Here is a 27276-nt window from a genome sequence, read left to right on the forward strand (position 1 = left end):
AAGCAGCGATACGGCCACGCCTCCCACGCCGCGGGGGAGCAAGCAGCACCAATTCCCACCAATTTACCCCCCTCCCCTTTCTCACAGGGATGGATTTTTTTATTTTTAATTGTCTACAGTTGCAGGCAGACACACAGGAAAAAGATTTCGTGCAGTAAATACAAGGAAGGGCTGGGAGCACCCACATAAGAACAGCAGTTAAAAGTAGATCCTCTCTGCAGAGGCCCAAGGTGTAGTAAAATTCATTTAAGGAAACTAGTATTTAAATATTTGCAGTGCTAATGAAAAGGAGTTTGCCAGCTTTGACCACCGAGAGACAACTGGAGAAAAAGAATAGTTACAAGTCTTCTTTTCCTCCAGAGCAGCATTAGGACCTTAACCTACATGTCCAACACAGAAAAATAAACAGAGTTCCAGCCCTGTGCTACCCTATGATTACTCACCTCACTGCAAAGTCAGACACTTGGAAATGATATCAAAGATCTAAAGTCTTTTACAGTTCAGGCATCCAACAGATTCTGATGTACGGTTTAACTATCAGAGCTGCACTGGGGAATCACAAACCGAGAATCCAAAATAACGGATGAGATGGCTGCAGGTGTTGGAGGTCTTTATTGAGATTATAGCACAGATACACTTCTATAGTTACCTTTCCACTTTTATACGATAGTTAAAAATGCTTGCTACAGTGCACATATAATTTAGTAACCAAGAGAAATCCAAAACTTAACTGCAGTTCAAATAAATAAATAACCTAGTGTTTAAGGTTTATATTTTAAAAAGTAAAAGGAACTGTACAATATGAAAATATAACAATACATAAACATTAGAATCTAAAGTTTCATAGAAATAAAACTGCAGTTTCCCCATACATAAACAGTGCAAGAAATAAAATTCAGATAAGCTTCTGAACTGGGAATTCAAACAATTTAATTCTTAAATTATCATGCAGACATAGCATTTTAAGCCATGCTGGTTTCTATTATAGCATTAATGGTACCCCTTTTACTTGGAAAACTGATAGCCATTAAGCTCACTGTGACAACTGCTGCCAATCCACTCTCTTCTACAGTACGTTATACACAGAGGTATTCTGTTGCATTCAAAAAGTAAAATATTACATGTTTCTACAGCAAAAAAAGTTTTCAATATTTTACTTTTTTCCCCCTCCAACATGTTAGCTTGTTCAAAACAATGTCACATAGTAAAAACAGCAACATTTCCCCCAGTTTAGATGAAAAGAAAGAAAAGAACCCACACTAAATAATGGACCATAATCAAGATGTGGTTACTGCCTAGTCACCTTTAAGGTTCAAAATTTATTACCAAAAAAGTTGAAGCTGTGGAGATGTTATAAAACTTCTCCTCTTGTTGAGAAGTGATGAATATAATAAATCTGAAAAAACAGTGGAAGTAATTTATCTTTTATGTGTGTGTGTGGAACTAGTCACATACAACTTGATTAAAGTGGTGCTCAACTTAAGTCTCTGTATAAAATTCTCATTGAGGCAAAGACCAAGGAATGCAATTAATACCAAACTGTAAACACGTCATTCATGTTACTTTGAGTGCACATCGACAACATAAGAGTTCTCCTCATAGACTTTGGCAACAAGACTACAATAGGTCACAGCAGCATGAGTTCACATGGAAGACTGAAAGCACTGCAAAAGAATATACTAAAAAACACCAAGACCTCCTAAAAACCAGAAAAATCTGTGACAAGTGCCCCTCCTCTTGATACGACACTCTCACGCTCAACTGCTGCTCTCTCAATGCCTAATTATTATTACTTTGTTTTTACAGTTCTGTAGTCTCAGGTCTCTGTGCTTTAGCTGCATAGGTTGCCTTTGTTTGCACTCTAGCCGTTGTAGGTCCAAAGGGTTACAGTTCTGTCTGCAGAAGACGACAAGAAGGAAAGATCCTGCGTATGCCACCTGCACTGAATAACTTTGTCCTTGTGCTCTCCTACCACCATCAGAGGAAGCTGCTTTGTGAGGTCCCCTATGGCAAAGGAATGGAAATCATTAGTCATTTCATGAATTTGTATCCCAGCTCTTTGGTTTTTTGGTGGTTTTGTTTTTTCCTGTTTGTTTAGTAAAGCTTACATATGTATTTCACCTTTTGAAGCATACTTGACCCCTTCTTCTCTCTCTCTCTCACACAGAGTGAGAGCGCCCCAATGTTTTGGGTTTTAGGCATTACTAGACACAGTACAACTTAAAAACTCTGAATACCTGATTTTTGAAATAATGTGATTAAAGTTTAATGGTCCAAGAAAATCAAGTCTATTAGATATACCCAATATCTTTTATCTTCTTAACTCTTCCCAATAAAATAATAATTATTATTATACTTTTTTTAAACGTGAATTTTATGAATGCTACCTGAAAGCAACTGCCATCTCATCAGCCAGTGTTAATTAGTTCTTCTGTCATAATCAGACCTCTCTCCTCAAACAAGATTTAGTTCATAGCCTACACTCTCAGCAACACAACCAACCAAACGTGAACAGAAAAAAAAAATAAATCACATTTATATACATTTCAAACCCTTCAAAGCTCTACTGTTTTTTCCCCCTTTTAAACTAAAAACCTGATCTTCAAACTAAGTTCTCTTACCACTTCAATACTAAAAGCATCAAATTGAAAATGAACCTAGCATCCTTTTTGGTATATTACCTTGCAAGTCTGTCACTTTTATTTTCATATCATATGATCCTGTGAGCAAGTAGTGTGCCCCTGGTGAGAAGCGAACAGAACGAATGTCGCTGGAATGAGGATGATAGCTCTGCACCATTCGTCCTCCTCGAATATCGTACAACATGCAGCTGGAGTCCTCTTGTCCCGTAGCCAGGAGACGACCACTAGGATCAACAGCTACTGAGGCGACAGCACTTCCTATGAGAGAAAACACACCTCAAACAACACATATTATATGCTTATGTACATTTGTACAAATAGCCAACTTTTTTTTTTTAAAACCAAGAACATACGTTGTATAAGAATACCAAATGCTGGTCTAAATTTAAGGTGAACATACCTAGCTACTATTATCTTAAAATAAGAACACTTTTATGTTCTAGCACTTGAAAATCTGAAGCCATAGGTCACACTGGAATGTGACCTATAGTAGCAAAGCCACTATTAAAGCTGCATGAGCAAAAGTATCTTTCATCACAGGAAAGAAAGAAAGTAACTCTTTATGAAATAATGTAGAGCAATGCAAGGAATTCTGCTCCTCCCCTTCCCCTGTTCTAATCTATTGCCCCCCCAAAGGTTTTAAGAAACAAGTCTGAACGCAAGTGCTTCTTAAGAATCCTTTTGCAGATTTCTATAGAGTATGTTGACGACTTGCAAAAATGGCTGCTCCTTCCCACCCCTGCTTTTGATTCTGAAACAGTTATCTTGTGTCCTGTTTTATTTTAATGTACTTGGAAGTGTCTTTGAAAAAATTGCAAGGCCAAAAACTAGCCAACTTTTGAAAGGAAATGTTACTTTAAAAAAAAAAAACCAACAACAAGACACAAAACCAGAACAACACACGGGTAAAGATATCCTCACAATTTATTTCTTTTAAGCCAAGCCTCCATTCCGTGATTCAAAAAAAATCCCTTGCATTCATTCTATACTACTTAGACATTTTTTTTAAAAATATTTTTATGCAAGGATGATCAGAAGCACAGTAGTAATTCTTACCTGTTCCATGAAACGTTGTTCCCACAACACGAACACAGCTTGGCACTCTCAGATCCCAGAATCTTACAGTCTTGTCTTGGGATCCAGATGCAATCATCCAGCCGCTCCATGTGTAAAGTGCTAAAATATGACCTGTGAAGATGATGATTAAACATCATTAATCAAAAAATGAAATATTACAGTTCTGATTATATTTTTGCATTCAAGGATTTAACAGTCCTATGGAAAACCTGCACGTGGTATGATCTAAAATGCCAACAGTGTAAGGCAGTACCCAGCTTTGCATCTTCTCTGGAACGAAACAAGCGCTCTCTCCATTAAATTAACAGCCAATGTATTTAAAAACAAACACCCCCTGCCAAATACCTCAAGAGCAATTTGAAGACATAAAAAAAGGCCTTGCTAGAAATAAAAACCCCAGGACATTAAAAAACCCCAAACCAACAACTTCATTAGAACGTAATACAGACTTAAAAAATGCGAGAGAGAAACAACAACATACATACCAGTGTGACCGCTGAGAGCATGCAGGCCTTGCCCTCGCTGACAGTCTGTTGTGTAAATATTACAGTCCCCTGCTCCGGCACTTATTAAAATAGCACCACCACTTTCTGGGCCTTCCATAAAAGCAAGGTCTCTGATTGTCCCATCGTGCATGCTGAATTCCAAATCTGGTCCTAAAATAATTTAAAAATCAAGGAAGAAAATGAGGCATACTTTATCACTGTTACTCCTGTAATCTTTAAAGCAGCTACAGTGATAACACAGAATATTTTAGGCAAGGGTGGGTATTCTACCAAATATAAACATAGTTGTGCACTTTCCATAGAACGCACTATTTCGGTTACTACAGTTCAAATAAAATCTCTAAGAATCTTATTTTTATTGAGTGTTGCTTGAGCTTCCTACAGTTCCGAAAGCTTTGCAAAAGTACACGGACCATCTCCATGGCCAAATCCAGCCAAGGTTTATAGAGTACACTTATTTCTTTTTGTAAACTATGGTAAACTAAAAAGGCTTTCTCTGCCAGGAGGGAAGTATCATTGAGAACACGGAACCACATAAGACAAGGTATCCTAAGTTCAAAACAGAAAAGATAAGAGCCATATTCAGTGTAATGATTAGGAGGGTTGGGCATGGAAAACAGTATTTGCTGGGAGAGAAGCCACAGACTTCTAAGATGGGGGAGAAGACGACAGAACTAGGCAAGGAGAAGGGGAACTGGAAATAAATTCCTATTGACAGTCAAGAACTAGAGCTAGGTAGGAACATCTGGTTGTTTTAACATATCTGAAAAAAAAATAATAATAAAAATCTACCAGAAGACAGCACAATACCAGAGTCTTGCAACAAAACTAAAATGCAAACAAACAAAAAACCAAACCAAACAAACCCCAAAAGATAATCCCCAACCTCTCAATTGCTCTTTGCTAGACAGAGACTACAGTGATAGCAAAAGGGAAGAAAGACCACGTTCACCAAAGTATTAGAATAAAAACAACAAAACCTATTAACTACATAATCAAGGTAATTTGAATGGTTTTGCCAAATATCGGACAAATAATTGAAAATAAGTTCTTTAAATTAAATACACACACTACCTGTTGCATTACAAGTTTCTGCATTAAAAGGCAGTACTTTCACATATTTATCATTAGAACCAGTAGCTAACAGCTGTCCACAGGGACTCCAGGCTACACAGTAGATTGATCCTTTATGATGCTTGTTCCTTTTGAAGCGAACTACAGGTTGTTTAGGAGTATTATAAGCACTGAAAAAAAAAGAAAAAAGAAAAAGATCCAATTTCCTTTTATTTGTTAAGGAAAATAATGTATTCTAAAATGAAAATACTGTTTTTCTATTACCTTAGGTAACATGAAATACGTATGACTGTTTGCACTGAAACATATACATGTGATCTAAGAAAAAACAGAAGGATCTCCTTCATTCCATTTTCTCTGTTTTTGCTCATCTTCCCATTGTATTTGTGACTGGACATGCAAAATAACTTACACGGTCCCTTCATCTATAAAGGGTTGATACAGATAAAATAGTGATTACTAGCTACATACAATGAGACCTTATCTCTAGAGTTCTAAAGTGGTGGGATTTTTCTCTTGAAAACATCTTGATCCTATGTCTGCGTTTGACTGTGCTTGAGTTCAATTGAGCAACACTAGGGCAAGAAAGCTCTTACGGCACACACTGTCTATGGTAGTACCCAGTGCAGCTGGCATGGCTGAAGGCTAGGTCTGGGACTAAACGATCATGCTGCAGATTAGAAAATCCAGATTCCCAAAAGAAGAAAGCAGAAGCCTGTGTAACCTCTGCGTATGCATGCAGGAAGGCGTTTCACTTCCAGTTTCCCACCCACTAGACATAATCCCTAACTGGGGATTGCGTTTGGTATGACAACATAATTATATGACTGCACTATATATTCTTGCGTTTGGGGCTGTTGTTGTGCCTCATAGTATTGTAGCAATAAAAACTGAGACCTGCTGTTTTATCCAAAACTCTGCTGTCTATGCCATCCTTGCTGTCAGAATGACCGGGACTCATCAAGCACTTAAAGTGGTTAAAGGATCAAGAAAAATGCTTCGGTGTTAACCCTAGCTGGGAAGACAGAGAGAAATGCTGCCTTAAGTCAAGTACTATCTCCTTGTTGGCCATTAAATAACAAAAAAGTACAACAAAAGAAAAAACTCATACTTGTTCACCATTATGAGCCCGGCATTGGATATTTTTTTATTGATTAAAGTCACTCTCAAAGCTTCACTCATCTACTAGAAAATCTAATACAGCACTCTGTACAAGAAAGATGCAGTCACAATTATACGTTAATGCAGGAATCTTCACAGCCATCTAAACATACCATACATTCTTATTTCTGAAACCAGATCAGCTTCACACACGGCTGAAATAAAAGGAACAGTCCCATTGATGTAAATTTACTGTATTTCAATTGATTAATTCCCTACAATGTTATTTCTGTTCCCATAGAGGGAAGTAGTCAAGTACTTAAGTGCTGCTTTATCCAACTCATCATCATTCACTCCAGTAACATCAACAACAGAAATCAAATTAAACTACTGAAAAATTCAGAAACCATACTATAAATACTTGAATAGAAGAGGCAGAGAGAAAAAACAGTAGACAAATATCTACATCTGTTTAAAGCCTTTTGAGATAAACATGGCTTTAAGTAAAGAATACTAAAATAAATCTACGTGGAAGCTAATTATATTTTGTTGACAGAGAGGAAATCCATGCCAGATTAGCCTAAATCAGGATCACCATTCAACACACACTACAGAGCTTCCTAAATGGCATTAGCCTTATATCACACTCAGAGTTTGGATTCACAGCATTTGTTACAAGGTGGAGGCAGCAGCTGAGAATCCCTGACTTTGTCAGGACGTGGCAGCACCTGCGCAGCACAGAGACCACGTGCTGCTAATCAACTGCATGGAACCACTGAGATTACCTGAGCAAAATCTGCAGAATTGTAGTGTGTATCTACCAGCGTTTAATCTCAAACACGTGAAAAAAGCACACTACTACTATACCTTTAGAAAAAGGGAAAAAACCTGAAAACCTTTTGTGAATCATATACCAGTTTGAAGGACAATTTAAAAAACTTTAAAAAATCCCAAAACTTTGACATACAGTTAAACAGTTGCTGTTTACCAGCTACTCTAACACAAATACAGCTTTTTGAAAAACACGAACAATTTTGAATGTGTGTCTAGACTCAGGCTGTTACAAGGATTAGAATATCTTTAAGATAACATAATCTCTCTGCTGACTTGTAAATCGCATGATGAAAGGTTTTTGGCAGACTGTAAGCATAGTGAAACAAAACAGGAAGAGAAAGAAGTATTCCTTTCATATCCAGATGCACTATGTCACTTGCCATATCAGATCGTGCAGTGTAACTAGAGATTAAGGCTGCGGAGTCAATCTAACTTTTCCCAATGGCTGGAGCATGTTGTGCAAGAGCAGAGCTAGTCAATAAGGAGGGGTCCAGTCCACTGAAAATGTTTTGCACCGTTTACCAATCAAGAGGAGGTTGTCTGGGCTTCAAGCCCAGCCAGCCAGCCTGCATTGGCTATCGGAGAAATCAGCTATTTCTTTTTTTTGTTTCGTATGTTGACAATAAATATTTTGGAATTAAACTTCAAAGGCTACCTTACTGATGATATTTAAGAAGGAAAAGAAAAAAAAAAGTCAGATTGTTTTTTGAGCACTTTGGAAGCCTGAACATGAGTCCTAAATTGGGAAGTTGTCCCAGATAAAGTCATTCTGCATACTTGTAGATCCTTCTGAAATCATTAAGTTTTAGATGCTTACACTTCTCCCCTACTCCAAGAAAAATAATGTAACTGGAGCAGAGACAGGGAGATGATTATTGATACGGCACTATTTATTTCCAGGTGAAAAAATACTCTTCCCCCCCTCCTATTAAAAAAAATCATAGAACGGTTAGAGTTGGAAGGGGGCCTTAAAGATCATCTAGTTCCAACCCTCCTGCTTACAGGCAGGGACACCTCCCACCAAGACTAGGTTTCTCAAAGCCTCATCTGACAGGTGAAAAGAAAACAGAAAAGACTGGGTGCACAGTAAGCCACAAATAGTGCTTTTCCTGTCAAGGAACCAAAGTATCAGGAAAACAACGTTTATAGTAAAACTAGGCCAATAGGCATGCTCTGGCAAATTTTGCTGTAAAAGTTGAAGATGATATTGCTTTCTCTACTGTCTGTCTGTCCTCCAGCCAGAAACTGCATTTCATGAAGCCCAATTTGTGCTGGCTGGAGAACTGACACATGCTTTCTCCCACTTTTACAGCTGGAATGTAAAAACAAGAAACTATCGTAATAAACACAGAAAAGCTCATCTGCTGAGACAAAAAAAAACCCAAACACTTTTGCAAGGACAGGTGTGGTATTGTGGCAATGCACCTTGCCAGTAAAGGAAGAGAGCAAAAAAGTAGCCCACAAATATACAAATTCTTCGAGTAGATCATCTTATTTTTGTTTGGTAGTTCAGGTTTCTAAGGAAAGCACTGCACTATTTACGACAACAAAAGAAAGGTATGAAATGTACGGGTATCAGTAGCTACAGGAGAAAGTAGTGCTATGACACAGAGAAATAAATGATGATACAAGCTTTCTTACCTTGGGTCAATTACTTCTGGATAGGCACACACTCTCAAAGTTTTGGAGTTAGAGCCAACAGCATATAAACTCCCACTGGGATGAAAGGCTACAGCTCTGACAGCTTGTGTGTCTTCTAGAGTGTTAATACAAATGAACTGCTTTTTTGATTTGTCATCCTGTGTAGAAGGGTAGCAGTCAAATTAGGTTCTTCAGCATAAAACTGCACAGTTTAAAGTGGACGTGACGGTTTTGTAGAATAATGTAAAACCGTTGTACTAAAGTATTAATAAGTAGCAGCACCAGGCTAAACTATTCCAATTACAGGTTTGTAAAACAATGTCTACTCCAGGGTCAAGGAATAGCATACTTCAAAAGTTCTTTTCTTCAGCTCAGTCATATGGCTAACATTAGATTAACATTTCTCATTCTTCCTGCAGGCTTCCAACAGCTTTTCTTAAAAGCATGATATTACAGTTTATTTCTGTGTAAACACATTTGATCTGTGTGAAACTTACGAGGGGAGCAAAGTTGCATTTTTACTGTGAACAGTCCAAATCATAAACACAGTTTATAAAACAAATACAATATAAACATAAGAATCAGCTTTTCACCCTGTAGATAACACAAAGTTCTCATTAAATTATGCTAAACTTTATTACATCATACTCCAGACAATTTCATCACCACATTTCTAAAATTTTTATTTTTATTTTTATTTATCTGATGCAGAAGCTTTGGAATGTACTTATTGCAAAGTTATTTCCCTAAAGTCAGACCATTCTGACTGGAGTCCAACAATCAAAATTCCAACCTAGAAAACACAAAACAATGTCTGTAAAAGACACCCCATTGGAGCCTCTGTTGTACAAGGAGAAGCTGAGAGAGCTGGGACTATTGGGCCTTGAGATCTTTTTGGGTGTGTGTGGTGAGGGGGGGGGGGAGGGGGAGATTTGTATGTAAGTGTCATCAGTGCATATAAATACCTGAAAGGAGGAGTAAAGACGACTGTGCAAAACTCTAATCAGTGGTATCCAGTGAAAGGACAAGGGGCAATGGACACAAGTTGAAATATAGGAAATTCTATTTAAGCTTTTTTGTTGTTTTAAAAACACCATGAGGGTGGTCAGACATGGGAACAGGGTGTCCACAGAAGTTGTGGAGTTTCCATTCTCGGAGATACTCAAAACCCAACTGGACCCAGCCCCAAACAACCTGCTCTCATTGACCTTTCTCCGAGCAGTGGGTTTGGACTTGGTCTCCAGACATCCCTGCCAATCTTAGTGGCTCTGTGATTCTGTAGGTACTGCATCAACAAAAATTCATTCTAAATATCTATTTACAATGCAAGGATGTCATGTACACAGGATTAAATATTGAATCTTGTGAAAATACAAGTTGTAAAGGACAATAAGAGAACTCACCTCATCAGCTCTTGTCCTAGTTAAATTCCCTGAAGAGTCTTCCAACTGCGGCTGAGAGACAGCATGTTCTGATGCACTGTTTTGATTTGGTGAAGAGTTTAAATTCACAAGAAAGAAAAAACAAGTGCAGGGACAGATGTGTTTACAGGTATTTTCTGGACTAAAGTTACAGTTTCATTCATACTCAGAACTGACTGATTTATGTGGACAAGTGTTACACATCTCTGATTCTTTATCATTAAGCTGTAATTTTTACATGAGGTTGCTGATTTTGCAGCAACTGCAGGCATTAAATAAGTGAATGCAAGTTAAATATATTTGTTTTCATTCCATAACATACATACATACACATGTATACATACACAGACACGTGGAAAAATGGTTGTTGTTTTCAGGTCAGCACTACCTTTAGTTAACATAAGAAATTCAATTCCCACTCTGCCCTGCCTCTCTCTCCATCTAGCTGGGATTTTGTAAAAAAGCTTTCAGAAACTTAGTAGAACACAAAATAAACAAGAACTATACATATAAGATGGATTTAAAAGTCTGAAAATAAAAATAAGCTTAAAATGTAAACCATAACAGATAACCACTATTTCTCATATGTGCAGTCAAAAAAAATTTATAATCCCCATGAAAATACATAGAAAGCACTGATTGTGAGCTAAAATACCCCTATTCAATGAAAAATGAATTTGATAACTAAAAATAAATACAAACAGCTACTCCCACAATGCTAAGAGAAGGACATTTCTAGTGCTGAACAGTGTCATACAACTTACGTTTGATTCCCGAGTACAGGTGACTCTTCAGGAAAGGGTATCTGATTAGCTAATCCACGCTTCCGAGGAGTGCTTGTATTAACATTTTGGCTATCAGTTGTTATCCTCTGACTAGCATCTGAAGGTGTTGATGACAAGTTACTTGCTGGATTGGTAGATGCATTCCCTTTGCTCCCGTTACATTGCTGGCTAAGTGTTTGTACATCATTTCCAAGACTGTCCATACCCATATTTAATTCTCCTAGCTTCTGGATAGATCTAATAACAAGTGACCAGAGGAAAGGGGGGGGAAAAAAAAAAAAAAAAAAAAGACCAAAACAGGTTATTATGAGAACTTGAGGAGGGACAGGAGTGAGTGGAGGGAGATGCAAAACAACCCCCTAACCTGTTAAGAAACTGTTCAGTAAGATTCTGTTGCTGGTCAGCTCCGTCTTCTTGATTTACACCTCCTTCCAACAACATTTGCTGGTACAACTGTCGTTGTTGCTCCTTCTGTTCTAAGTGCTGCTGGTAACGTAGTCTTTGTCTGTAATATTCCTGAAACTGCTCAGTTGAATCACGAAGCTAAAAGGAAATGAGAATCACTGATGAAAATTAAGTAGTTAATTGTGGTGTTTAACCTAAATATTCACTTTCTGGTTTGTTATTTCAATACAGGCATCAAAAGGCCAGCAGATTCTCCTCTCAGGAGCAGTGCTTTTGGTCTTGCCAAAAACCAGATACAATTTACATATTAAAAAAGCAAATCACTGCCAGCCTGTGCTATTCACTGTTGAAGCAGTTCTGCCATAATTCAGAAGGAGACTTCTCTTTCCTACAAAGCTTCCAAAGTATTACTTAAGAGCAAAACAAATAGGTGACTGTAAACTGAAAATAAAAATTAGAAAACAATCTAAGCTACATTCCAAATTCCAAGTCATATTTTCACTACAATTTTAGTATTGTGTACCACGTTGACACCTCCCTGCCATCAGTCTGCAAAGCCAATTTACTTCTCCCAGTAGCCAGCCTTGAAGAAGTCTATCCAAGTGTTAGATCTCACTTCTGAGATTGGTGCCTCGTCCTAACTTTAAAATTCCTTACACAAATACTCGAGTTCGTTTCTCATAACCTCTTCCCTTTTACATACTATTCTTTAGCTTCCCACACTGCCAGCTCCCCAGGACTCGCTGCCTTCTGCTTTCCTCCGATCCTCACTTTCTCTCTGGACCACTAGTTCCAAATGCTACCATCATAAAACAGTTGATAACAAGTTAAAAATGAACAAACAAAAATACCCTACAGAAAACCAAATGCACTTTAGTCCAAGGCCAAAGTATCAACACTGAAGGGCCATGCATTTTCAAAAAAAAAAAAAAAAAAGCCTTAACTGCATATTTACCAACTAGTAGGGAAAAAATATAGTAAAAGAAACAAAACCAAACTTGGTGTGGTTTTTTGTTTGTTTTCAAAAGTAACATCTTTGTCATCTAGTGATTCTAAGTTGTATATGGACATCCTGATAACTTTGCATTAGTTCAGACAACTCATGCAGAGGATCCTTCTTCATAACTATGAGCCTTTGCATCTCTCCTAAATAAAAATACTTCCATTATGATTTTGTGTTCTCTGACACAATAGTATCTTGGTTTATAATGGATTTCCTAGTGCTGTTGCATTTATAAAAAGTCTACCACCGTAGGTTTCCCGAGATGAAACCCTGTAGTTTAGAAGCTCTGAAGTTATCTTCAGAAGTATAGAAAGCATTCATTCTCTGTATTTAAAATACGTGAACTATTCCCCCGTCATTACATTATAATTCTTCTAAGCAATGGATATGTTCTTGTCTATACTTCTTTCCATGACTGATACTTGTTTGTTGCAGTTGGATTCCATCCTTTGACCCTTTGGATTCTGTGTCATTATTACCCAAACTAAAACCTAAATCTAAAATGTGTTTCCCAGATGCTCTATTCTATAAACTCTGGCTTCTAATTCAGTCTCTTCAGAAACAATGCAAAAATAAAGCTATGAAAAGAAACTTTAATGAATTTCTTACTTGCACAGATATACACATACCACTACAACGTGGAAAACAAAACAAGGTGAAATTGGACTGAGTACTATATTCTTTTCTACTTGTGTATAATAGTCTGGCCAACACCTTCACCCACAGCACGGTATCTACTTTCTTCATTCTCTCCTATAAATTCTGCATTCAGTTTTCTTGCCTTTTGAAGCCTGCTGTGTTAGACATCTAGCTAAGCTCTTTCCTCTCTCCCCTTACTGCCCATGTGCATATACAACACTGTTGCAGCAGAGAAGTTACTCAGCAAAGTCCTGCAGGGGAGTGAAGTCCTCAAATTTGGAGGACTTTGTTAATCCTCCAATAGGCCCCGTTGCCTCACTCAAGTATCCAGAGTCTACAAGAATATAGCCCTGTCAAGACTAGACTGGTTTTCAGTACCATATAGGTGTCATAAGCCCAGACAAAGTTTACTTAAGAAAAATCAAACTGGCATCTGCAAACAAAACAGGCTGCGTGCTCAATGTTATTCATCATTACTGATTTAAGAGACAGATATTTAAAACTGTGGAAAAAGGACAGAATGGATAACTGTTTTCGTTTTTCCCTACTGAACTATTATTTCACTTTTCCCACTCTGCTGTTAATGAGAAAAAAGGGGAAAAAAAAAAGGCAGTCAAGGCACAGGCCTTCAAAGAATCCAAAAAGAGGTTATGCTATTGGATTCTGAACAGCAAAGATACATTTACTAGGGGATTATCCAATTTTAATTTCTCTGTGTTCTAGACAGATACTGATATAAGATGACCTATGAAACCCAGTGTTAACACCAAAAACTGCAGGCAACATGACAATTTCCTTGCTAAAACACTAAGAACACTTAAGCATTCTTTAATTTAACATTACTGGCACTGAGTACTGCAAAGCATTGCCTTTTTTTTTTTTTAAAGATATACACAACAGTTTAGCAATACCGTTGATGTGAGAAGGCACACTAAACAGCTGCATTACAGACACAGATGACAGCAAAACTGTATACAACAGAAAAAAAAAGTAACTTATACAAGACACAATATGGTATTTTCACTATAGTAAAAACAAGATTCAAAGCCACCCATTGTCATGCATGAAGTTCTCAACACAAAGGCAAATCATTATGAAGTGATCAGAACACAGCTAAAAGGGCCTCATTATTTTTAAACAAAAACCCACTACCTCATTTTTTTCTTGTTTGGCTGATCCCTGACTCTGTGCTCCATTAACTGGTTCATTTTCTGGAGCTGAACTCTGGCACGAAGTCTCACTGCTGATGGGATGCTGTGGCTCCACGGGAGTATCACTTCTTGCAGCAACATGGAAGAGAAGAGAAGCTTAATTGAGAAAAATTAAGGGTAGAAAATCCCCTGGTAAATAGAGAAAGAAAACATTCTAGAGTAAAATCTGATAACAGAAGTACGCAAACTTCTTAAGTCACATAAAACTGAAGATATTGCTTAGGAAAAAATGCCACTTGCAATGGGTTACGCTAAACCAACCCCCGACAAACAAATAGCACAGTCAGTGCTAGACAGACAGTCCTTTATCCCCACATTTTCCAAAGAGCCTTACCACCATGGGATATCCAAATTCCATGGTTTCTATCCTTATGCTTGAATTATACACCCTTTAACTAGCAAGTTATTCAAGATGTCCCGTTTTCAAAGCAAGTATGTGCATGGAACATATCAGATATACTATGCAACTAATGTCTTCTATAAGATATTAGTATCATTACCACTATAAATCTGAATTTAAAATATACTTAACATCCATCAGCTTGGACATTCCTGGAAACGTTACATAGGAAAATGTTTATATCAGTTTTGCTGTTCTTGTACCATGTAAGTATTTCTGCATGAAACTCTTACTGAGCTTTAGCGATCAGTAAGTGTGCAGAACACATCACAAGCCTTGGATTCCCATCTTCAGTTTTGTCAACTTACAAAGTCCTCTTTACTCAGTGACTTGGAGCAAAGATCTTTAAGAAGTTGTTTTGAACTTTTTGGGTATAATAACAAAAGTAACTTAGCTAACTGAAAGATGAGTAATGCCTGCGGAATACAACTTATAAAAGAAGTACCATATTTCTGTCACGTGCAAGAAAAAGCAAGGGCCAGATTTACATAAAGTTCAGCTTCCCAGCTTCCGCCCTTGCAAATACTGCCATTTAAATTGGACACTTAATCTGAAGCTAGATTTTTTCTGAAAAATGTAATGCCTTCTTGGAAACTATGGGTCTGGCACCTTTGCCTAATTCTAACCCTCAAGAGGTGTATTTTTTAATGAAAAGGCATGTTAAGGTCTATCACCTTCACTTAACATTACATATAAATGCTGACACAAAAAAAAAACTGCAGCAATTTCCCGCTTTATTTAGCCTACAAGATAACTATTTATTTGTGCAGAATTATTCTAGTACACTAAAATTGAAAAAGAAAACAAAAAAAACTTTCCAGAATCAGTTTTAACACTGGTCGCTGGACTACAGGCACAAATGTTAAGGTTTGTGCATACAGCTGAGTAAAATTAGAGGATTCACAATTTATTAGTATCTTCAGGAAGTACACTTTTTAAAAAAGTAACTCAAGAGGTACTTCCATAAGACTTAAACTCCAGTTGTGAAGAGGCTGGTAAAACCAAAAGATTTAAAGTGGGTTTTAGAATCAAATGAAATAGCTCCTTTCAAGATAAGGATTAAGAGAATGTATTAAGACATACATTAGTGCAAAAGTTTCCATTGTTATTGGTGAAGTAACATCAGTATGATGGTGTTTGTTTCCCTGTTATTGAGTTTAGTTACAGCTGCTCTTTATCTTAACACAAGATACAAAATATTGCTGTAAGGCAAAACTAATAGACAATTGTCACCAACTGCAGACAGGATTGAACACCACAGCTCTAGCAGTGTCCTCTGCTGGCCAGTGCACCTAAGCGCAGTGCTAGTTACCCACCTGGTTCTCTAACAGCCAAAACAGCTGGCACCTGCTTTCTAGAGAGGCATGGATATAACATTTAGAAAGGGGCAGAACTGCTGATCAAAATTAAGGCCAAGCAAAAACACAATGACAAGCTCTTAACTGACAAGTACCATTTCCCCTAGTTACCAGCACTTTTCTCTCAGAAGGTAAAAGGCACAAAGTTTTGATACAGGCTTTAGTTCTTAAGGAAGGAGAGAAGTCAAGTTTTGCAGCCTACATTGCATTAAAAGAAGTTATTAATGGCATTCAGCACTATCATAACCCAACTGTGTCCCAGTCCAATATAAAAAACATAACACATTCATCAGCCTTACTCAGATTTGTTTTGGAAAACAGTAAATGAATATTTAAGCTGAACTACTATTGTTAAGCGATAGAGCAGTGCTACAATGATGGCATATGGTCATTGCCACTGACTTCATTTGGACTATTTCTGTATGTAAATTTCTGAAGTATACTTAATCATTTATGGTGTCGGGACCAACATTTACAGACACGTGAGGACAGAATGGGATGGGAAAAGAAGATGAACCTATAGCTATTCCACAGTCTCCATTTATTTATCTGGAATGAAAGAATTCAGTAATACTGAACATAAATCTTAGCTGACTGTTACATAATTGGAGCATATCTGTGCTCTGCGCTGGGATTTCAGCTTTAAGAAAGTCCAGATTGAATCCATAAGGCTCAAGACCAAATATGAAAATTTACTTTGATCATAGTAATGTAAGGAAGAAACCCCCTTGTATATAGAGTTTTAATTACAACAGAATTTCAACAATTGAATCACGTTTGAACGTTACAATTATGTTCAAAGTTACATTGTAGGTAAGAACCCAGTAGGATAAAGCGCAACACAAGCCAAGGTAAAAATAAAGCTACAGTTACACTTACCGCTCAGGTGACTCTTCAAAAATGCTGTGACACTCAGTATTCTCAAGCATGAGACTTCGGCTGAGATTCTGTACTCCTGGGTAATGGAAATTAGCAAAGGAGTGCGACATTGGAGAAGTTTTGGTCCCAAGGTCTGTGACTCGCTTATCGTGATTTGTTAATCCACATGACAGCCCATCTAAGGCAGGGTTTAAGGAGCGGGTCATGTAAGCATCTGCTGACTGAGGCCGTCTCATTGGGGATGATGGATAAGGAGAAAGTTTGCTGATAAGGGGCGTCAAAAGATCAGCATATGCAGCTTTTGTAGGCTTGAGGAGTTTATCTACATGAATATTAAGCATCTTTTGTTCAAAAGCACAAGAAAAAACAGTAGCTGGCAGATTCTGCAGCCACGATAATAAGCTAAGGTCCAAGTCATCACACCCATTACCACACAAGAGATCAATGCCCAGCAAGACTTCACTTTCTGTGATTTCTTCTCCTGTTGCTTTACTCTGACAGAATTCCACACAACATTCATAAAGCAATCCCTTCATTACAAGCTGAAATAAGCGATTGTTACTTGCTTTGAAGCCAGCCTCACTCAGTTTCCTATCGGCAGGAATAAACTCTGCCACCATGACGCAGGCTTCTTCAAAGCAGTGAACCCGTGCAGTGCTGGGATTCCAGTCCTTGAATTCTGCATGGTTGGTCAAGCGAGGCAGTGTCAGCAGCAAGCAGAGTTTGCTGTAGTCTTCCTTAGAGGGACAATATTCTTCCAGCGCATGTAGGCACTGTACCGCCTCCCGCATTGTAAATTCCAGCTACAGAAATATTAACAGAGTAGTTTGTAGTACATAAGTTTCTACAATAAAAGTTAGTTGAAAAAGAACAGGCAGTAGCAGAATTTCTCCACTATCATTCCTTTATTACTACTACTGTTTATGTTTTAATACAATATAGAGACCAAATTTGCTGATGCAAATGTAGTTAACAGAGCCAAATTTCTGGATGCTCTTACTTCCTGAAATCGCCCCCAGTCCCACTTTCTACAGATCTATGGAACTTCTTCATGTCACTGCAGGTTTTACAGGCCTCAAATTTTGAATCTGTAGCTAAACAGCTACAATCCTATTGTAGCACAGAAGGTTACTTCCATTCTCAAAGCCAACTAAAGGTTTTTTCCCTTTTTTATGTCTATGAAAAGCTATTAGCATAAGTTATAAAAGGCTTGTAGATTTCTCTAGTTTCCAGTGATTAGCAACTTTGAGTTGTCTTTTATATTGAGATTTTCTGTTCTTCAATCAAAAATATTAAAAAAAGTTCAAAAAGTTCTCAGAAGATAAGACCTCCAAATGAATAGAAGGCTTTGTACTAAAGTTTGTTGATAGCTAAAAGCCAAGAACCACATTAAATACACACAGCTTGGTATTTTTAGTTACAAAGATTAAAAAAAAAAAAATAAACCCCCCCACTTACCCATGTTACCTAGCTTCTGCTCAATACAGCAGCCTTTCATCCACAACACAGCAACACATTTGGTTACATTCAAAGCAAAAAATCAGAAACAAAAAGACAGAAACCGATTTTTTTTCTCTACTGCCATCTAGTAAAGAATTCCTTTTAGCTTTCTTTGCACTGTCAAGAGAAGACCCTGCAGTACAATGTATGTGTAATGGGACAGAGAATTAAAATCAATTCAGTTTTGAAAACAAAATCAATTGTCTTAAAAATTAAGAATGTTAAGTTCATAACATTTGTTAGAAATATGGTATTCATGTATTATCAACATAAATGAAAAAGTATAATTAATTTCCACAATCTGCACACCTTCTTTGTCAGTTTGAGTTAATGCCTCTTTCTATATTGAAAGCCTAATGCGCTGTTTGTACATTTAACTGAATTGGTCCATTGTGAACACATCTGTTCCCTCTGAAGAAACAACTGTGTCCTTTTTCTCTAAAAGCAACAGAAATTAAGTTTAATTCAAATTGGAATCTTTCACCTGGTCCTGATTATGACAATAAATTTCTGTAATTCTGAGGCTTGCTTCAGAGCTCTTTTGAAAAAAGAGAGCCCTGTACTTTAGCATAATGGCATAAAGTAAATCTCTGGGTCAGGACCACAAACACGGCATATGGTTACTGATCTACGCTGCCGAGTTTCAAGCAACCTTTGTATACGCAATCCTCCTTGAGACCTGGGAGCCACATTCATTTCCAAAGGATACCAATTATTTTTTCCATTGTTTATGAAACCATTTGGTAATAGCTCAAATTTGTGTATTCAGTGCTGGAAGCTTCCGCTTTGCCTTTAATCAGAATACGTCAATAGGCTTCTTGACAACAAAAAAAATTTTCACAAAACAGAGAATTCTTACATGCTGAGGCTCATCTTCTGCTGACATCGCGTTGTTTACACATAAGGCTTCCAAGAACTTCTGCTTCATTATAATATAACGAAATCTGCAGGTGAGAAGTGAAATACTATAAATCTTGATCAAGTAGCTAAACATTCTTTTAGAAATAAACAGAGTAATTTACAACTAATTTTTGAGTTAGGCATAGAAATTGGTCATTAGAACATGGAACTCTGATCTCAAATTTTAACAAATTGGTAACCACAAAATGACTTTTTCAATTATTGCTTTCAGAAATATTACATTTAAAATATCAGAAGGCTACTAAGAAAAAAATATAGCAATCACACTAATTTTTTAAATAGAAATATGACAGAGCAGCCAAATACAAAAACAGGCACCATATTCCTACAGTGTATGAAAAATGAAAACTCATTACAGATTATATGCACATATTTTTCATAGTTTAAGTTAAAAAAACACATACACACACTTTAGGAATGGTATATAGGTTAGAAAAAACCCAGAAAAAAACCTCAGAACTAGTGCTTTCATACACAATACTTAGAAATTCATGTTTTCCACAACTCAAAAAAATTGAACTCTGACATACATTCTATTTTACCTTTTCTTGTCGAATTTTTCCATACATTCAAGAGGCTGAATAAATTGAAGAACCTCATCCCACTGTCCATCAAGAATCAACTGCCTAGTGAAAGAAAGAGTCACTCCTTTAATTTCACCGGACAAGAACATCCTCCTTCTTTTTAAGCAGCTCATTCAAAAACACAACAGTCTTTTAAATCTACAACAGGTGATCAGCCTGCTTTGAAAAATTAATGCTTTGCACAGATGCTAAGATGACTGTCTGATCTGACTAGTAATAAGAGCAAAATCTAAGTCCTTTCTCAATATTTTGTAAAAATAACTGCATACAAGAAGGGCAAATATTAATTACTTTTAAAGACACATCAAAAAGGACAAAATGGTCCTGCGTTTCCTGCTTTATCCGTAATTCTTATTTAAAAAAAAATAACCTTACTTCAAGAATACAAATAAATATATTGAGTCAATGAATATGTCCTGAAGAATGAAAGCAAACTTAAAAATGAGTTAATATTAATTGTATAAATACCGCTGGGCCTATTTTATAAGGGGAGAAGGAGAAAAAACCACAACTCCCATATTAAGAACATAAGAGGAATAGTTTGGCAGGAACTATGCCAACTCTAAGACCAGTGCACTAGACTGCACAGGTGGATTAGTTCAATTTCTTCATACCCTCGTATGACACACAGAGTTCTCTATAAAAGGCCCAGATCTACAAGGAGTGAGTTTCTCATCAGAGGTATACTCCAACTAAGCTAGGAATAAAACTAACAAACAGGATTAATAACTTCAATCTTTCTCTAATTATTCTTTCATTTCATTCCAATTATCCACAATTTTGAACTATTTCAAAACGTAATTTTAAATTCCTTTTAAAATAAAAGGGAAGCCAGGGGAGAAATCTTGTTCAGTGATAAAATACATTTTTTAATGTGTTAAGAACAGCTGGATAAGTTATTTTCTCATGCTTCTACCAAGTTATTAAATACCTTTGGCATGAAATAGAAAACAGCAATGCTAAAAAGCTAGTGTGCATCTAATGTGACTCCTTTTAATAATTTTGAGGGCAATATGATGAATGGTAAATCACACCAACTCTCATGCCTTTATGACAGCAGAGACTCCTTTCACATTGTTAACTTTAAGAGAGATCTAGGTATTATTTTGAAATGCAGATAATATTTTTTGGAAAAGCTTTAGAAACCACTCCACTCATCCTAGATCTTAGCACTAGGATATTGTCAAAATATTTTATTTATTTTAGAAGTCAATGATCTACATATTCAGTTACATGTGACTTGGTAAACAGATAATAACAGATCACCGCTGCCAACTGAGGATCTTGCTCTCTCATCCTGTTCGCACTCACGTGCTTTCCCCAACTTAGCCTGAGCAGACACTGGCACTTGTTGAGACTCCTTCTCACTTCAATTCATTAGCATGCCAGAAAAATAACCAAGTTAAAATGAATGAACAAGCAAACAAAAAAAAAAAAAAAATCTAACTCTAAACCTGTGTTGATGATGCCTAGTCAGTTACTTCAAGCAGCTCACAGAAGGAGGTCATTAACTACACAGCTGGACCAGAACTGGGATCAGGAAGAAGCAGAATACAATGAGGGCATAACACTTCCTCTTTAGTGGCACGGGGCTGCACACAGAAACACAGTCCAATTGTATGTTTTCAGGTATGTGGTATTTAAGCACCAGAGAAAGAAGTCCTACCTTAGAAAAAGCATGTCATCTGAAAACAGGCCATTAATGACCCCACTTTCCTTCTCAAGGGCCAGCATGCTGATATGAAGTTTCCTTGAGTTCAGAAAATCTAGTATTAGCTTAATTATTTCAGCTTCTTTAACATTCACTGTTTCTTCAGCCGTCATGATGGCAGCCTAAAAGGGAAAAGAAGAGAGAATTTTAGCTATGATCAATACCTTATTTTATGCTCGGTTAACAAACATTGGCTACTAAAAAACATAAAAGCACACTTTTACAAGATAGATTATAGCATTACAAAAATTAAATAGACAGGATTAGGAAACTGATTTCAAGAGGCTGATTATGAAGTCACAATTAAGACCTAACAATGCATCTGCATCATCTTTATTTCTGTCTCATGCAATGCATAGATAGGGGCCCAAATAAACAGATCTACCAAGAAATAAATCCTCCTGCAGTGTGAAAATATTGTGTTGCAGACTTACCAAGTCTGCAACATGTACAATTTTTCCTTTTTGAAATGCAAACACTGACGTTCAAAGGGCATAAAAATGAACCAGTTACTACATCATTATCTAGGGATCTTACATATAAACTTAAATGTTTCTAACACATACAAAAAGCACACCACACCAAAAATACAGTTTCCTCCTACTCCATTTTTGAAGTAACGTATAGCAATTAAGCCAAGGCTTTTCCTTCTTCCTTCACAAGGACACCTGTATCTGTCTATATGCTTTATGAAGAATCTAAAGCTGCAAACCCAAGGTGGCCTAGGCCAGTCTGACTGCCAGAGTCCCATTTGCTCACCTGCCTCCTGCTGCATGTTGCTGGCCCTTCCTTAGCTCTCCTCACTTGTGTCACTGGGTTAGCTTTTCCAACTCATGTGTTGAAGTGGCTCTAATGAGCTCTCCAGCCAGCAGAAAGAAGATGCAGATGGGGCAGTGACAGGCCATGGCCCTAGCTGCCAGCAATCAGCTTGTTTAAAGCTCCCATGGATACAACGCCCAGGATCCTTTGCAACACAATTCCTTCAAGGACATGAAAGTTGTAGCATGTACTTCTCTTAGGAAACCTAAAATAAATTCTGCTTCTGACTAAGTCTTGTATGGTTCCTGAAGCCTGACTTAAAAGTAGAAGCTGTTCTACTTTTTTTTTTTTTTTTAACCTTAAAAAGACTTTACAGCTGTAGCTCAGAAGCTGATCTGCTGAAAACTATCTGGGGATATGGGGAGAAACCCTATAACACAGCCAAGCTGTGTTAGCACTGCCTCATCAGGATCTCTTAAAAAAAAAAAAAAAAAAACACACACAAAATCTAGTGGCTACAAGACTGCAATTTCACATCAGGAAAAATTCAATTTAAGCCCATGTTTCTGTAGAAAGGAGTAGTCCCTCTTCTGTCCCAAAGGACAGATATAATGAGTTTGAATAATCCAAATAAGATACTCAAAAAGTATTAAGAAGAAATTAATTATTTATCGGAGAAGAGGGGAAGAGACAAATACTCTTGTGAAACTTCTTACTGTTCATCATAAACCACTGCTAATGAACTTGAGAGGATACAAAAATTCAGGCATTAATAAGAGGGGGGTTTGTACTACATCGTCTAAATCCACAAGTTTTCCATCTTCCTCATGGTTTTATGCCAGCTCTTTTCCAAGTAAGTTTTTTTCCAGAATGTTTGACTAGGAAAGCATTTGATTATACCAGCATAGTTTATTTTGGAACAACAGAGACCTAATTGTGCCAGATGAAATGGCCTAACTTCTTTTTAAAAATGGCCAGGTTTAATTCTCATTTTAGTCACAGAAGACTCCAATCACCAAGTATTTGGGTGGGTCTCATGAAAGACACACCCAGAGACCACACTCCTCCTCTCAGCTAGTAAAGTCAAAGGAAAAAAAAAAATACAGCTTACAGAAAGCTTTGCTGCAGGAAAAAAAGCAGATACGACACACAAATCCGAACCCAGAACTTGTAGAAAGATGCTTTTTCCTTTCCGTATTAGCACTGCTTCAACTTCCCTTTTTGGCAACTGGATATGGATTTTTGCTCTCAGAGAAAAATTCAACCCTACCCTTATACACTAAAGGAAAAAAAAAAAAGTCAACACAAATTTAACCAGCAGTTTAATATCAACATCTTAATTCCCAACCTCACCTAATGCATTTGCATTTCTCTTCTATTACACTTTATGGCACTGGTGGTTTTTATACAAATTAAATTAACTTCCTTGCCAAAAGACAAAGTAGAACTTAGGCAAAGCTATACTGAGACTCCCCATCAGAGAACTACTAGAAAAATTCACACTAAGACTCCCTTTGAAGAAAGGAACAGCAAGTCCATCTTTCTTTTCAACTGGATCTACCAGACTCAAGACTAAACATGAAGCCACCCTATATATCTTCAAGACTGTCTTAAAATTAATTATTTGTATATTCTATTGATGGAAAAATCAGCATAATACTCAGTACTTTGCTTAGGAGTATAACTACATTAAGTAAAATCCAGCATCTGCAAGAAGTTGTCTTCATTTTCCACTGTAGTTTTAAAAGAACAGGTTTCCTGAACATAAAAGCCTTTGCCAATTCTAACACTTAACTTCACATACTTTATTTATACTGCCCATATAAATTAGGATAAAAGATGATTGGCACCCTCCATATTTGATATGGGACCACCAACAGCATTTTTGGGGTCCCACTAAGAAATATAATATAATATCAAAACACAGTTTGGATACTGAACTTCTGAAGAAGATTTGAAGCACACCAATAAGCTCATACATTAACAATATTATGAAAATTTTTAGTGTGCATTTGCTCTCAGAGCAACACTCCCATTGCACACATAGCTAGAAAAGAACAGCAAACCTACTAGAGAAGATTTTCACCTAATTGATGGTTTTGTAGGCTGATGAGCTCAGACTTCTCTTACAAGCATTATGCTGTCAAAATAATAAGCAGCACTGTAACACTATCTGAAATTATAAATATACCTAGGCTTACACACTGTCCCCTATAAAATATATCAGTTTTTCTGACATTCAGTGGTGTGTGTGTGTACGTGTATAAATAAAAATAATAATAATTAAAAATCAAAGAACAGCAGGGAAACTCAAGATTAGAGCTCAAGCTGCATCTTTGGTCCATCCCACTATATTGCTTCCTGCCAGCACATATGGCATGTAACGTCACAATCTGATCAGCTCAAGCACTAATGCTTAAGAATGACTGAAGCACAGCAATAGCTTGAGGTATAAATGAAAGTAAACGAGTATCAGAGCCTAACATTTCAGGTACCTTCTACCAACCAGTTTTTTGCTAGAACCTTTTTATCTTACCCAGTCTTTTCAGAACAGCACTGTTCCACACCTGTCCTCCATCCTTCTTTCTCCTGTTCACTCGCCATTATCATCTTCACCTAGTTCTGAATTTAAATTTCTTTTCCTCCCAATAAATCTACATCAAGAAAAAAAGAAACTTCTTGCCACAAACCTGACACATCATTTCTCTGTAGCTTCAATGGACAAGATGTCCTTTAAATAAGCTATTTGGAACGTAGACTAGCGACTCCTAAATTTTCCAGAGAGAGGCTTCACTCTTGTTCCGTTCTTACTCATTTTCTAAGAACACATCAACAGCGAGAATCCTCTCATGATGTTACAAGCATAGAAAATGATTCTTAAAAAAATAAAATACGCTCTTATGCATATAAATATACTATTTTAGTATTTTAGAAAAATATTTATCAGCTAGAAGTAAACTTCACATAGTCTTTCTCTTTAAGTTACCTCCCTTAGAAAAAATTTAAAATGCATATGCATTCACCTGACAAAGTAAGGTTTAATATTCTGGAAGACAAGTAAACAGCAATAATGCTTATTTTAGAATTTCACTGTTATTGATCATCTGAAATAGATCACTTGCCAATAGTATACAATATGCATTCACAAAACTGGGCAAGGAATATAAAATCTCTAACAACTCAGAAATACAACAAAGAAATAACATAGTTCAAATCTTAAGTGTCATACTGAGAGCACAGTGATATGTTTAAAGGGAGAAGCGATGCCTATTTAGAAGTCTTGGTTCACTGACTTCAATGACAGCTGCAATGCATACCCATAACCTCAGCATCTTGCTGAACTACGTCATAGAAAAACTGAATGTGAAGAAGTAATACATATTTAAGCAGCTGGCTGTTTTACATCAAGTTATTTCACCTTCTAATCCATCCCACAGTCACTTACATATGACTCTTGGGCCTGCCCAGAGGCCACTCCAGAGTGGCGGTGCAGACCCCATGGGGGACTCGGGGCCCGGTCAGTACCTAGTGGCTCCATTTCTGATGTGCCCTCAATCATCTTCCAGTTATTCTATATCAAAAGAATTTACAAAATTACAAAAATTACAAAAAAAACCTCTATAGGCCAAATTTTTTATTACAGTGGTTTCCCACAACAGCTAGTGCAACTCACCGACACCCATTTTACCCTGAGATCGTACGATTTGTCATTTCAAATGAACTGTATTGAATATACTAAGGCCTTAATAGAAAGCCTTCACCAAACTTTGTACAGTTGAACGCTGTGATTGAAACCTTTTTCTACTCCAACACACAGCGAATAAGCATCCTCTTACGTACTAGCCTATTCTGCCTCACACGGATATTTTCACTGGCTTACCCTCTAGTAATCCATTTTTTTCACCCTGCTTAGATCAGCTGTTGCTTTAGAGCCAGCACAGTAATCCTCATCTCACCATGCTCGAGAGGTGACCGGCAGAGCTCTTTGCAACAATCACACTCTTCGCTCACAGCATTCTGCACCGCAAATGCCAAAAAGGTGACACTAAATTATGCAATACTTTCATACTAGAGTGAAAACAGAATGCAGAAAAAAAATAATAATAAAAAACAAGTTAGAGAGACTACAAGTGAATGCATTTTGACTGAAAAAACCCCATCAATTGCTCCAAATTGTTCTCTTTTTTCTCTTCACGTGCGGCTCCACACGAAACCCACCTCTGCCGGTGGCAGGGTTCAAAACAGCCGCACCGCTTAATTACACGGCGCCCAGCCCGTACATCGAATTAGCATTTCGGGAATGTCAGCTCCGCACCAGCGGCACGACAGGGCCGCAGAGGAGGCGACGCTCCTCTGAAGCGTCCCCGCAGACGGGGCACACCCCGGGGACGGGCCGCGGCCAGTCACGGCACCGCGCCACGCCGCCCGGCCGCCGGTGCCCGGCCCGCCCGCAGCCCCGGCCGCCGCAACAAAGGGACAGCGGCGGTGCGGGCGTCGCCGCCCCGACGATGTTGCCCTCGGCGGGGGGGACAGGCGCAGCCGTGCCCACACGGCAGGGACGGGGCGCGGAGACGGGCGACCCCTCACCGGGGCGGGCTCGGCGAGGCCACCAGGCAGCGCTCTCCTGACGGCGCGGCGGCCGCAGCCCCTGCCCCACCCGCCCCGGCCCCTCGCCCGCCGGCACTCACCTGAGGCGCCCGGCGGCCCGGTGGCGCCGTCACCAGCGGGGCGTGAGGGGAAGATGGCGGCAGGCCTCGGTGACGGGGCGGGCCCGGTGTCGGTGCTGGGGGGGGTGGTGGGGGGGTGTCTCGCTCCCGCTCCGCTC

The 27276-nt window shown here is 38.0% G+C and overlaps 1 protein-coding gene across 8 annotated transcripts; it reads right to left on the reverse strand.

Annotated features, from left to right (window-relative positions):
• Positions 1–600: 600 nt before the first annotated feature.
• On the reverse strand, positions 601–27276 carry WDR47 (WD repeat domain 47). Of its 8 annotated transcripts, none has more exons than XM_063344239.1 (16): positions 27140–27261; positions 25897–26022; positions 21648–21814; positions 19940–20023; positions 19336–19420; positions 16977–17779; positions 14281–14404; positions 11446–11624; positions 11061–11318; positions 10279–10354; positions 8876–9033; positions 5300–5469; positions 4205–4375; positions 3699–3830; positions 2682–2900; positions 601–2004 (listed from the first exon to the last, which is right to left on the reverse strand). In XM_063344239.1, the coding sequence occupies exons 2-16, from the start codon at positions 26008–26010 to the stop codon at positions 1862–1864; spliced, it is 2883 nt and encodes a 960-aa protein (XP_063200309.1). In that variant the 5' UTR covers positions 26011–26022; positions 27140–27261; the 3' UTR covers positions 601–1861. The 8 variants fall into 8 exon arrangements, with proteins under 8 accessions (XP_063200309.1, XP_063200306.1, XP_063200305.1 ...); XM_063344236.1 differs by having other exon boundaries at positions 2682–2918; XM_063344235.1 differs by having other exon boundaries at positions 2682–2918; positions 14278–14404.

This window comes from Chroicocephalus ridibundus, chromosome 8, assembly GCF_963924245.1.
Source record: "Chroicocephalus ridibundus chromosome 8, bChrRid1.1, whole genome shotgun sequence".
Classification (NCBI taxonomy): domain Eukaryota; kingdom Metazoa; phylum Chordata; class Aves; order Charadriiformes; family Laridae; genus Chroicocephalus; species Chroicocephalus ridibundus.